Source organism: Fusarium tjaetaba, assembly GCF_013396195.1.
Source record: "Fusarium tjaetaba strain NRRL 66243 chromosome Unknown NRRL66243_c0000030, whole genome shotgun sequence".
NCBI classification, from domain to species: Eukaryota; Fungi; Ascomycota; class Sordariomycetes; order Hypocreales; family Nectriaceae; genus Fusarium; species Fusarium tjaetaba.
Genome location: NW_023501226.1, coordinates 125,975 through 138,633, shown reverse-complemented (window position 1 = coordinate 138,633; position 12,659 = coordinate 125,975). Strand labels below are relative to the sequence as shown.

The 12,659-nt window shown below is 48.5% G+C and overlaps 4 protein-coding genes across 4 annotated transcripts; 1 reads left to right on the top strand and 3 right to left on the bottom strand.

Annotated features, from left to right (window-relative positions):
* Positions 1 to 575: 575 nt before the first annotated feature.
* Positions 576 to 2,977, bottom strand: FTJAE_1614 (nitrogen assimilation transcription factor nit-4; the record flags this gene model as incomplete). Its single annotated transcript, XM_037347722.1, has 9 exons — positions 576 to 934; positions 983 to 1,302; positions 1,352 to 1,664; positions 1,715 to 1,963; positions 2,018 to 2,191; positions 2,238 to 2,319; positions 2,372 to 2,741; positions 2,795 to 2,865; positions 2,915 to 2,977. 9 exons carry the CDS (start codon positions 2,975 to 2,977, stop codon positions 576 to 578), a joined length of 2,001 nt encoding a protein of 666 aa, XP_037211182.1.
* Positions 2,978 to 4,923: 1,946 nt separating this feature from the next.
* FTJAE_1613 (uncharacterized protein) lies at positions 4,924 to 5,499 on the top strand (the record flags this gene model as incomplete). Its single annotated transcript, XM_037347721.1, has 1 exon — positions 4,924 to 5,499. One exon carries the CDS (start codon positions 4,924 to 4,926, stop codon positions 5,497 to 5,499), a length of 576 nt encoding a protein of 191 aa, XP_037211181.1.
* A 333-nt stretch (positions 5,500 to 5,832) lies between these two features.
* Positions 5,833 to 6,858, bottom strand: FTJAE_1612 (aquaporin; the record flags this gene model as incomplete). Its single annotated transcript, XM_037347720.1, has 2 exons — positions 5,833 to 6,471; positions 6,535 to 6,858. 2 exons carry the CDS (start codon positions 6,856 to 6,858, stop codon positions 5,833 to 5,835), a joined length of 963 nt encoding a protein of 320 aa, XP_037211180.1.
* A 3,162-nt stretch (positions 6,859 to 10,020) lies between these two features.
* Positions 10,021 to 12,510, bottom strand: FTJAE_1611 (glycerate dehydrogenase; the record flags this gene model as incomplete). Its single annotated transcript, XM_037347719.1, has 5 exons — positions 10,021 to 10,916; positions 10,970 to 11,199; positions 11,615 to 12,105; positions 12,164 to 12,419; positions 12,473 to 12,510. 5 exons carry the CDS (start codon positions 12,508 to 12,510, stop codon positions 10,021 to 10,023), a joined length of 1,911 nt encoding a protein of 636 aa, XP_037211179.1.
* Positions 12,511 to 12,659: the final 149 nt, after the last annotated feature.

Sequence of the window (12,659 nt, the reverse complement as noted above, 5' to 3'; positions counted from 1 at the left end):
ACGTGTACTTGTTAATATTTTCGTTTATGTATTCATATCATATCTGACTATTATTCATCTGACCATCATTCTGCCGTTGCATTGCGACCTGAAACGTCAAGAACGATTTCCGAATGGCCACAACCAGTCCAAGGGCCATTCTACACAGAGCGCTAGGTTATAAAAATCAAGCCATGACTCCATGTTCCAGCATGAAGCTTATGGTTAGAAGTATAACTTCGATAACATCTTCTCCGAGTAGGGCCGAGCAGGGTTCGGCGTGCGGACCTTGAGGGTTCGGCAGATGCGGGTATATAACGGTAACTCGGCATCCATGTCCTGATGTGGGAGCTGAAAGTCAAGACTATCAATATCGAGGAAGCCTCTTCTCTCGGCGAGCTCTTTGCTATTGAATGAATCAAGATCCGTGGTTTCTTGAGTGCCTCATACCCAACCGAGAAGTTGATTTCCAGTTCATTTGAGTTTCCTGGTATCGGATTTGTATCGGTTTCTTGATCTCTGTAAATCCTGCTGTCATTGACGTCGATCACATCAGTTTTGATTATTCCAGAATGCTGCTACCACAGTATCCTTGATCAACCAAAATTCTGAGGATTGTTTCCTGACTCGTAGATAGCGCCCACCCGCACACTCAGGGGCTCAAAGGAAGATAAAGCCTCGAAAACTCCTCGGTCGACGGCCATTGCATTCGGATTCATATTGTCAGCCCACGGTGTCTGAAACAGCTGCTCCGGCTCGTAAGGTGATTGCTGTGCGGGTATATCAAATGAAGCTGGGTAAATAGTCTCGGTAATCGGTATGTCTGTAGGCATCGGAACATCTGCCATAGGTTGAGGCATAGGTGGAGGAGGCTGTTGTTGTGGTGTACTAAATCCCGGGTCAAGCCCAAGATTCGCCATCTCTCGGGTGATCAGATCCAAAGCACTTGAGATGACTGTGTGGTCTGTTAGAGCTTGCATAGATATTAACCTGAGCTACTCACCTGGATTAACAGTTTTGGCCTGATGCAAGGCTCTTACGCAGAAGCTCAGCTTGCGAACTGCTTGTTGGTCCTCAGGCGTAGCTTGAACCTGCAAAAGGAAGATTGTGGCCGCGATATACACACTGTACGAGAGTGATAGAACGCAGTGGCTGATGGTGAATGTTCTGCAGAAAAGATCGAAGATGGCTATGATAGATGTCGCAGATGTGACGCATTCCACAAGATGGTTTTGCATCGGATGAGGGCCTTCATCCTCTGGATAGACCTGCCAGCTGAGCATCGGCCTGAACAGGAGGATTCTGAACGTATGATATAGAGCACTTGATCAGATTAGCTAGCGATTTTCAGAAATCAGAAACTGATACTCACTTCATGGTGACGATGTGTGATGGGGGTGCTAGCTCAGGCATGGCGGAGAGCTCGATCTTGAGATGAGGGGGAAGTTGTTCCCACCATAGTCTCATGGCAGGGTCTTGAGTCTGGAGACACTCTTGCATCTCTGCCTCGGTATTCTCCAGTAATGGATCATACATGTGAATAAGAATCTCATTGAAGATGACCGATAATCGACAAGCACTCATGAAACAAGAAGTTGAGTGGGCTGTCGCGGGAGGATACTTCCAATCTGATCCATGAGGAGAGTCGAAGGGGACCCAGAGCTCATTCTCAGCCGAGTCGTCCACTAGAAACAATGAGTAACTTGCGCGCTGAGTGTTCCACAGCTGAACTTACTGATAATCTGGGGCGGAGACACCTGTGTATGTTGCAGTGAAGGCGAGCGACCGAGGTATAGACTGATGATCTTATCCCAGAAATAGCAACTCCAGTAAAGTCGATGTCGAATCTCGACCTCTTCGTCAGTCAAATGAACGGATCCTGGATATCTCTGTCCATCAACACAAATGCCCAAATGATCGATGAGACGAAACGCTATTCCGCTATAAATCCAAGCCTGTGTTGTGTTGCCATGGCCACACTCCCCTGCACTGAGAAGTAGTAATGTCTGGACAGTTGGGATGGTGCAAACACCTCTACTTAGTTCGTCGAAAAGCATACTTCGGGCGTGTTTTGCAAAGACAGCTCCTCCATCATAAGACTGATCCAGCAATTGTTTGGTGGAGGGATCACTTTTACCCCAGCGGATGGAATGTGAGAGCATAGCATTCAAAAGAGTGTGAGAATAGTACGGTCCCATGGATTGCATGTCACCTGTGAGTGTTAGTTACAGTTTACATTATGCTGAGGTGAAGCATACGAGTGAATGCAGGCCTGTAGATAAAGTTAAAAAGAGGCTGGATCCAGCACCAATGTACGTTCAGAAGGTATTGAAATGGTTCCTTTGTGGTGTAAGTTGAGACTCATGAGACTGTGGATTACACGAAAACCTACTGGGATATCAGACAGGTTTTCCATCGCTCGCTGATGCCAAGCATTGTTGACCAATCGCTCTCTCCTATGAGCATCTGAGTCAATGGATGATATCGAGTCTGGCTTATGCTTGTGAGGGTCACTGGGAAGATTGAAGAGACTGGTCGGTCCATGGTAAGTAATGCCACCCTTGTCGTCGATCTTGAGACCCATGAAGCTCCTCGTCATTGCATGCTCATCCGGATGGCGATTCAAGTCATGGCCGTTCCAGACGCCAGGACTCGAATGATTGGAGGCAGCCACTGAGGGAGGAGATTTGATAGCAGCGAGTTGGTCTTCCAATTCTTTGATGCGTTCCTCAAGGCGCTGGGTGTAAGACAGAGTCGGGTTTCTATGACACGTGAGCAATTGCTCAGAAAGTAATGAGGCCGAGGTGAGTCCCACAGTTTGTAAATACAGTCATCGCTTCTAGCAGCACAGCGATTGCAAATCGGTTGCTCGCCGCCGCATTTGACCTAAAGGGTATCAGTACAGGTTTATAGGTGAAGCAATGATTGTGTTGACCTTGCGTCTACGACACGGCTCACAAGAGAAAGCGCTCTTCTTTGTGGCTTTGACCGACGACATGATGTGCCACAAAGTCTGGTGAGTTTCTTGTACAGTCCAGTCCAGGTCAGTTCCGTATTGTAATTAAGTCGGCAAGAGTCGTCAGAGGCAGAGAGTGAGCCCCGCGTTTGACATTGAAACCCCACCTAGGAACTTTGGGCCGGGTCTGTCCGATGAATGAAGCTGTAGATTACTGCGCCGAGGGACAGTATAAAGACAGTGAAGGTGGTTTTCTCCTTTAGGGGTTAAAAAAACAAGGCACAGTAGATAAAAGCCCGACTAGGACGAGAATTCTCCGCCTTGTGACTGTTTCGAGTCAAAGGTAAAAGTAGAGGTAAAGTACACGGAGCCGATGCTGCGTTGGGCCGGGGCAAGACTGTGGTGTACTTGTCGGGAGGGCCCCAGCTCAGAGGGACAAGTGGGGGCGGGTTCTAGGCCTGTCAGGCCTGACCAGACTCTGTGTAAGAGAGGTCAGGTCCTCTAATCAATTGATGAGATGAGTTGAATTGTACTGAATGATGCTGTAGACAGTCAAATGTAAAAGGCTAGGATTGATCAGGCATATCCCATTGGAAGCATCAGGAACAACTACAAGATGATCACGTGGGTCATATGCTCTTTGGGATGGCTGTTCCAAGGGAAGGCGCAGCCAACGGTATAGGACAGTATAGCGTTGGATGTGCTGTAACTTGGGCCTCTTCAGTCGTCATAACCTCGAAAGATCGACAGCCTTAAGACGAATTTGTTCTTAACTGCAACTATATTGCCAAGATTAATTACTGGAACTCGAGTTCTATTAAGTATTCATATATAATTATATATCATATGCTTTTGATTTGTTTTCGTACATCAAGCTAAATGCCATACGAGGCGAAACCGGAACCGGAACAGCAACACTTTACATATGGAGCTCCGCAGCCATTCCCGGGTACCGAGGAACTGGCTACGGCATCTGATAAAATATTATCTCTTGTATATATGGAGCACTCAATACCTTGTTTATTCTCTCCCTGGCTACTAATTCAATGCCTACTTAATCACTAATTAAGAGCTCATTTAATGTTGCTTCATCTACATCAAGTATCCTTCTCTCCAGACCTTGACTGACAACCTCGGTCGAACGGACCCGATAATATCCACTTTGCGGCCGAAGAGAAGCATCGATGCCCGGCGCAGTGGATGCTCTAGTTACAACCAGATCTAATGGCCTTGAGACTATAGAGTCAATTCGAGCCTAACATGGTGTTACATGCGGGCTCGATGAATACACATCACCTGATTACTCCCTCATGTCACAGTCCAATATTGTTACATCGACTACAATATCCCTCCAGACACGGGACAACTGCTCCTATATTCTGACCTCTAACTGTCATACCTGCAGTCACTGTTGCACATGCATCTTCTTCTCAGTTGATATGTTGCCTCTCACTAACACAGCTTCTGTGTATGTCCTGGTCGCCAAGCACTGCATGTGATCTTTTACATGAGCATCGATGCATGCATATGCGAAACTGTCACATCCCATTACTGGGTCAATAAGTTCTACAGCATTAAGCCAAGCACTCGAGAGCAATCTCAGTGCATCATAGAACTGAATTTTCTGGTCTTGAATTGGTAGTCTATTGAATGATTGTGTAGGTGGGACTTGTATGCGTCTCGTTGCAGCTGAGAGGCTGTCAACGATCAGGCTTTTATCTCAACCCCCAATATGGCCCCAATTATTCGCAAACATTAGAATTAGTAGCATTATGTCAATATTGAATTGCAAAGTGATCAAAATGACGCACATGGAATGATTATCATCAACCGCTCTTGTTGCCGTGCTATTTCCATATCTGCAACAAGGATCATCCATCAAGCGGCACAGCGGGGCACAGCAATCAGTGATCAGCGCTCACTTTACTTTACCCCTGCGTCAACTTCAAAACCAACAACCTCTCAACTTCATCGAAACATCCATCACAATGTCAACAGAAAGATCTCCCTTCAAGACCGCGGTCTATAGCCTGTGGTCGTACCAATTTGGCTTCCTCTTGTTCGCAGAAACATACCAGCTTCTCGTGCACTCACTCTCCTTCCGCCTCCTTTTCCTGCTTCTCCCCTTCACATTTGAGCTGTTTCTCCTTTTCACCACAGCTTCCCGTATACCCATGTTGGCACCATGGACCAAGCGTTTCCACAGGTTCTTCTATGAAACGAAAGACTGGGCTATGGTCCTACCAGTCTTGAGTATCCTCTGGGTCTTTGGTATTTTAATGGTTGCCGGCCTGGTCTTCACAGACCTCATTGGTTCGGGTTACGGGCCAATCAACAAAACTCTTGTATTCATACAATCATGGCTTGGGTTTTTTGTTTATATAGTTTACATCGGGGGTGTTATAAGCTTTATCCCACTCCCGTTTTGGACAGCTTTTGTTGGTTTCCAGCCCTGTATGCGGGTGAAGAACCTTAGGAGCCCCGAGGAGGAAGAGGCGATAGGGTTGACGGCCAAGGACGACGACAACGAGTGGAATGACTTTCAAGATAATCGGGGTAAATGAGCTGCACTATATTTAGCAAGCCCAGATGTCTTATTGAAACTGTATGTACTCCGAAACTCATGCTAAAGGTCCTCGTTTAATCATGCATCCTCCTCGTATGCTCCAATTTCCCCTCCATTTCTTTCCCAAAAAACACCCATTAGAAAGTCATCGTCGTGCGACATACACTGATACGATGTAGTAGTGAATGGTTCAACACATAGATCCAGCCTTGTGTCAGAGCCCGCTGTACCATGACAGAATGTAACGGAACTCATAATCATGTACTGCTCACACAGTCATACAGCCAGTGCTGGACATGTGGTTCGAGCAGCCCCGATCGCCGGGAACAACTTAGGCATGGCTCATCTGACCGCCAATGACGCTATCATTTCGTGGGGCAGCACCATGGTCCTTGGGCTCAAGAGTGTCGGTCTGGGAGTGAGCGATGGGCTCCTTCTCGTGATGATCGAAGAAGTGATGCTTGCTACCCCTCTCCAAATCGTCGTCATCCTGGCCAGGGTTGGCGGTCTGATACTCGAGCACCTTAAAGATCTTGTAACAGCCGAAGGCCAGGAAAGAACCCATGAAGGGACCTAGGTAGTAGATCCAATCATATCCATGGAAACCAGCGACAACTGAAGGACCAAAGGATCGAGCAGGGTTGATGGATGTGCCAGTCCAGTTTGTCAAGCAGATGTGAGCGATGAAGACAGAGATACCAATGCCGATGGGGGCAAGATGTGTGCTGCGGTGCTTCTCAACGGCAAGGAAGTAAACAGTCAAGACAAGTTGGGCAGTGAGGAACATCTCCAGGAAAACACCCTGAGCAATGCTTGCACCATTGCCGAGAGCATTTGTGACGAGGAGGGGTCCGGGGAGGAGACCGTCAGTAACTCCCGCGGCGGCGATAGCGGCAACGAGTTGGGTAGGGATGATAGCAAGGGCATGAAGAGGTGGTACAGCACCGACGAGAACCAGACCGAGAGTCACCTAAAGAAGGAAAAAGAATGAGCATGTGAGTCAATCAAACAAGTTGGTGCGAGTGTCACTTACAGCCGGGTTGAACATGCCACCACTGACACGATAGAAGATCCAGACATTGACGGCGAGAGCAGTACCGAAAGAAGCAGCAATGTACATCAATGAAAAGGGCTCCAAGGGGGCAGTAGAATTGGTAGGGTTGTTGGTAACGAGGGCAGTCTGGGCACCGATGAAGGAGAGAAGAAGAAACATGAAGGTTCCGCAGAATTCTCCGAGGACGATGACGATGGCGTTCCTCACGCGGTTGGGGATGGGACTGCCTGCTCTGCGATCCGCTACGGCTTCCTCAGTAGGCAAGCCAGACATGCCCGTATCGGCACGAGTGAATTGGACCATTGTGACTTGATTTCAGTGGTGCTTGGTGGTGTCTGTATGGTAGGGGAAGGGAGAAGAGTAGGATGCTCAGGAATGGTGACGTGAGGTGAGATGAGATGAGATGAGATGGCACCTGATGCTAATGGAAGGGACCTGACAAAAGAGAGTTTCTTCGATGGCGTACTCGGGGATTTTATATCGAGGAGAGCAAGAAAGAGAAAGGGCAGGAGGGAAGGGCATAACATCCCGAGCAATGATATCTTCAATCGAACCACACCTCAGACCAAACGGTGCAAGTGGCGTAGTCCCTGAGTGTAGTAGCCGCATCTGCATCTCAGCTCCCATCGAGGGTGGGCATCACATCGGAAGGCCCAGGGTACCTAAGGTAAGGTGAGGTAGGGTACGACACGGAATGGAGTCTGACTCTGATATTGATACTCCCGGGAGACGAGACGAGAGGAGAGAGGTGTAACTCGGGTTACGCTACGGGGATAGTCTTCCTTTGTGATTGCTTGTCCTTCCCGGACAAGGTTCCTGGGGTTTGATCTGGACGAGGGCCTTTTGTTCATGTCTGTCTGCCCAACATGATGCTGTCTAGGATATAGTTACAGTGGCTTTGAGAAACCAACCTAGCATATAAGCATCGTGTTGATCATCCAAGTACACTATTTGCTTACCACAGTATCAAAAGCCAAACCAATTGGGGTTCTTTGGGTGATGATGTTTACAGGTCAGCACACACAAGGCACATCGACTCTAGTCCTGGATGGCTTTTTTTCCTTCGAGGTGTACCCGCACACATGAAAAGAAGAGAAAAAAGCGACTATTACCATACCCTCAGCTGGTGAGGATGAATTATTGAGACGAGACATCCGAAGACTAGATCACTAAGGGTAAAGCGCAAATGTACTGAAGCTGAAAGCTCTCATGACGTGTGGAGAAGGTTCAGGTTTTCTCGTGTAAGTTGGCCATTTGCACCAGAGGGAGAATGTCGCTGACGGGTCCGTCTCGGGCAAGCAGAGCTTGGAAGGGCTAGTTCCAGAGGGGGAGAGAAAAGTTTCATCTGTCTCTTCAGCTCGCTTCAGTTGATCTCACTCGCTTATCCCCGCATGTGAAAATACCTTAATAAACCAAAGGAGCAGTCGGAGGACATCCACAAACAACACAGTATGAGAACCAGGATCATCCATGCCTGCCAACGGTATGTACTTTTTAGGTTCAACGGGCGGGCGTCCTCTAGTTACCAGGTACCATCGAGTCATCAACCAAGCTCCCCTTCTTGTGCCGTTTGACTCTGCTCAACGGTCAACTACTCAACGGTCATCTACCTTGCTTTAAGAGATGTAGCGTCTATGGCACCTTGGTCCGTTGAAGCTAGAGCAGCATCTTTCATGACGTTGAAGGCTTTGAGCTTGCAAGCTAAGTAGAGTTGTGTCTCTGCAAAATTAACTTCAAACCATCTAAGCGACGTCACTGTTTGCCGTTATTTTTATCAACTCTAGTGGCTCCGTCTAGTCCGCTTTCTTGCATCGGAATGAAATGTCCTTGAGACTCGACTCAGAGAGGCCGACTCAGCGAAAAAGGCCACAGACAATAACAGAAATCCTAATAAAAGGGTCCAGAGAATCGGGTTTCTAAAAGAGTCCTTTGTTTGCGACATGCGGATTCAATCACAATCCCCATCAGACCAGACAAGGGCTCAATAGTCCAACGAGCTTACAGAGCCTAGACCCTTGACCCTTGTCGAGATCGTGATGCAACTGTCCCGTTTAGAGACAAGGGGGGTATGCGCGGGGGAACAACAGGATAGGATACTCAGACCCCGTTATCTGACAGAGATCAATGAGAGACCAAGGAGACGAGAGGAGACATGTATCAATCCATATCCAGTCTTTCCAGCTGCTTCTCAGCAAGCCATGAACCGAGTATGCTCCACCATAAGCGGCCAAAACACCAACGCCATAGCCACGAGACTCCAGAAACAGCAATCCCTGCCCCAAAATCCTAGTGCAAATCTGCAACTCCAAACTAGATCCACGATAGTCCCTGAAGCGAACGATATAATCCATCGCTTCGTGCCGTTCCCGAACCATCACGCCAGCAGAGCGACTAACATCAATAATCCAAGACTCGAAAAAAAAGCCAATCTCCTGAAGAGGCTTGAATCACATCTGGCTTATGCTGAGATCACCTTTTCTAGGCTTAGTTTTATCGTATAAGAGCGCGAATAGCTAGTCTTATAAGGTCACGTTTTCGATTTCGAGGCTTCAATGTCTCAAATGCAGCCAGAAAGGGACGCGCCACCGCTCCCGATACCAGCTGAAGATCCCAAGGCTGATATTAACAAGACACGCCTCCTCAGCGCCTCTAGCGGTGAGATATGTGATCTGGCGGCTGTTCTGCCTCAACTGGTGATGTTGAGTGCATTGTGGAAATTCGGCATTTGATGAGGCATGGTCGAGAACCGCCTTGCGATACTGCAGGATGGATGTAGGTTAGGGCTGTGAAAGAGGTCTGCTGAACCCAAACATGGCGGCAAAGACTTTCATTCATTCGTTAATCACATCACGGAGCAAATAGTTTCCACGACTATGTGATAGTCATTTCGACCCAAATATCAACAGCGATACGAAGCATCATTGGATATACAGAAGTCGAGGTCCGAAACATTGCGGATCCTTGCCATTGAGCATAATACCCGTAAACACATCACCTCTGCATGTATTTGAATCAGGACATGCATTACAGCCTGAAGAAACGGGGATGTGTCGAGTAAATCCACGAGGGAACTCATGGGGCCATGATCTACAGCCAAGGCCATGTAAGTCATTTGATCCACGACTATCACCGTGGGTCCAAGGCTTCAATTCGGTGAAAAATCAACGAAACATATATTTCAGACACATATCGAAAAGTCCGGGGCCGTCGTATCATCAGGGATGCCACGGGTAGGCCCGTCCCAACACGCCGATCGCCAACTGCAGTCTCATGCATATCAGAGGATTCGTTCCCATTGTTTCATTTATAGAGCCTATCACGATGAACTGTCAAGGTCATGGATGTATGCAGTCGTTCTTGTTTGTTCAGATTTGCTTTTCCTCTACCGTCAAGATGAAACTCGGTTCTGCATATAAGCATCTTCCAGAAGCCTTGTCCTTGTCTTTTCTCTTTCGCCGATCATACCTAGGTGAATACGTTGTGTAGCGGCTCGTTGGCAGCCCATCGCTCAATGTTCTCAACCTGTTGCTCATACCACGACTTGATGGTGTCCTCCTCGCAATAGCCCATGTGAGGGGTGACCAGAACCTGACTTGATCCATCGCGACCCCAGTTCTTGTTGCGCCACTCACTGTCGGCGGGGAGAGGTTCCGGCTCAAAGACGTCGACAGCTGCGCCCCTGATACGGCCAGCCTTGAGATGGTCGAGAAGATCCCTCTCCACGACGAGGGGGCCGCGAGAGGTATTGACAAACAAGGCTGTCGACTTCATCTTTGCCAAGTCCTCCTTGTTGACTATGCCGCGTGTCCTATCAGACAGGACAAGGTGGACAGACACCACGTCGGCAGTTCTGAAGAATTCGTCTCGGCTTACCACTTTGTACGTCTTCTCACCCTCCCCATCCTCAACAGGAAGACCGGCTTCCCTGGCCTTCTCATCTGCCGCCTCCTGTGTGAGGTTGCTGCTCCACGCGATAATCTTCATACCCAATGCGACGTTGAGAATCCTCGCGACTGCGCTTCCCAATCTCCCGAGGCCGAGGACACCCAAAGTTTTACCTGAGAGATCAGTCGCGAGACCGGTTTGCCACAGGCCCTCCTTGACAGCAGCGTCATCCCTGGCGATGCCTCGAGCGAGCGAGAGGATGAGAGTGACGCAGTGTTGAGTGGTGCTGCCCGTGCCAGCGAGGACCGGCTTGCCGCTCCGGGGCTTATCAACTGTTCCGGCAACTGGGATCCCTCGTTCTTTGAGGGTATCTAGGTCCAGGGATCTGTTGCGAAATGCTGTGGTGAGGAGAAGCTTGAGAGAAGGGAGTTGCTCGATCAACTCTCGTGGGAAGGGTGTGCGCTCCCTCATCGTGCCTAGGTCGATCAGCCGCTTATTCTCGGGCCTTTTAGTAAGACATGATACTTACAGATAACATCGAAGGGCTTGAATCTCTCAACTAAAGCATCCTTGTTCGATTGTGAGCTGTCTGGGTGGTTGTAAGGCAGCAACGTATCCTTGATAGACACAACTTCATACTTGGATGGGTCGAGTTTCTTGAAAAAGGGGTCAGCAACCCCTTGGTAGTCGTCCAAGATTGCCACTTTAGTTGGAGCCATTGTTAAAGTCGCAAATGGGTTGGTGGTTATGATGATACAGCTGTAGCTGTGTTGGTGTATGAGTTAAATGGAGAGGTAAGCAGTGTAAGTAGTCGTCTTGTAGACACTGTGTCAGGCTGTTGTTTCTGTGCAAGGGATGTCGGGTTAATTCTTTAAGGCAGCCGCTATTAATCCTCCTTTCAATTGTTATTCATGGAGATATTCTAGAGTTTTAAACGGAAGGTTGTGACGTTGATTATGAAATGTCGCGGGGTGGCTAAGTTCTCTGCCGGATGCCGATCCGATTTCGCAATAGCTCCCCCGGATACTATTCTCGGCAGAGTCAAGCCAAGCTTCAGTGGATGTCTAGTAAACAAAGTGAATTACATGATCATTCAAATTACCAATACATTATTGTATTTCAAATCTGACAAATCTGACCACTCTCAATAATCCAAGATGAAAATCTATCTTACATTTTGCTGGGCATTCTCATAGCACCATCCAATCTAATGACAACACCATTCAACATGACATTTTCAATTCCCTGTCGCGCCAATTGCGCAAACTCCTTAGGCTGACCAGCTCTCTTGGGAAACTCCATCGCGCCCTCAAGGCTCTTCTTGACCTTCTCGGGCATCACACTCGTCATTCGGCTGTCGAACAGACTAGGCGCAATGGTCACGACTCGGATACCATATCGAGCAAGATCTCGTGCCATGGGAAGTGTCATGGCTGTCACGGCGCCTTTACTGGCAGAATAAGAGACCTGACCCTTTTGGCCATCAAAGGCTGCTGATGAAGCCACCATGATGACAACGCCTCGCTCGCCATCAGATCCCTCGGGCTCTACCTTTGCAAGATGCTCGAGAGTCTGACGCACGAGGTCGATTGTGCCGCGGAGGTTGACATTGATCACAAAGTCAAAGTCATCGAGGCTGAACGCCGCACCATTACGGTCGAGCATCTAGGTATTCAGTCAGTCACGGTCTCACACACTCAGTCACCAACCTGAAGAATCTTACCGTCGCAGGAGTTGATACACCAGCTGCAGCAATCACACCTCCAAGAGGCTTCCCGGTCTCTTTGGCCCATTGTGCGGCACCTTGGACAGCCTTGGTAACGCTCTCTGTCTCCAACACATTGCATTCAAAGAATTTGGCGGATGAACCCAATTTCTTGACTAGTTCTTGTCCGTTCTCCTCGTTCATGTCGAGAATGGCCACATTGCCGCCATTGGCGCATATATCTTCAACGCATGCCTGGCCCAAGCCGGAAGCACTATATCCAAGTCAGCGACACGTGAAAGAGTGTTTTGATGTGACTTGACCTACCCTCCAGAAATGACAAATGTTCGGCCTTGGATCTTCATGATGACTGTTGAGTATAACTTATTATGAGGAGTAGGAAAAGAATCGGAATGAACTGGTATCGAACTGACCTGGAGATGTCATTCACTCTCGGCGACTTAACTTAAGCACACGTGGGGAATCCGGGGGTGGCTGACCCGAACATGCCTCG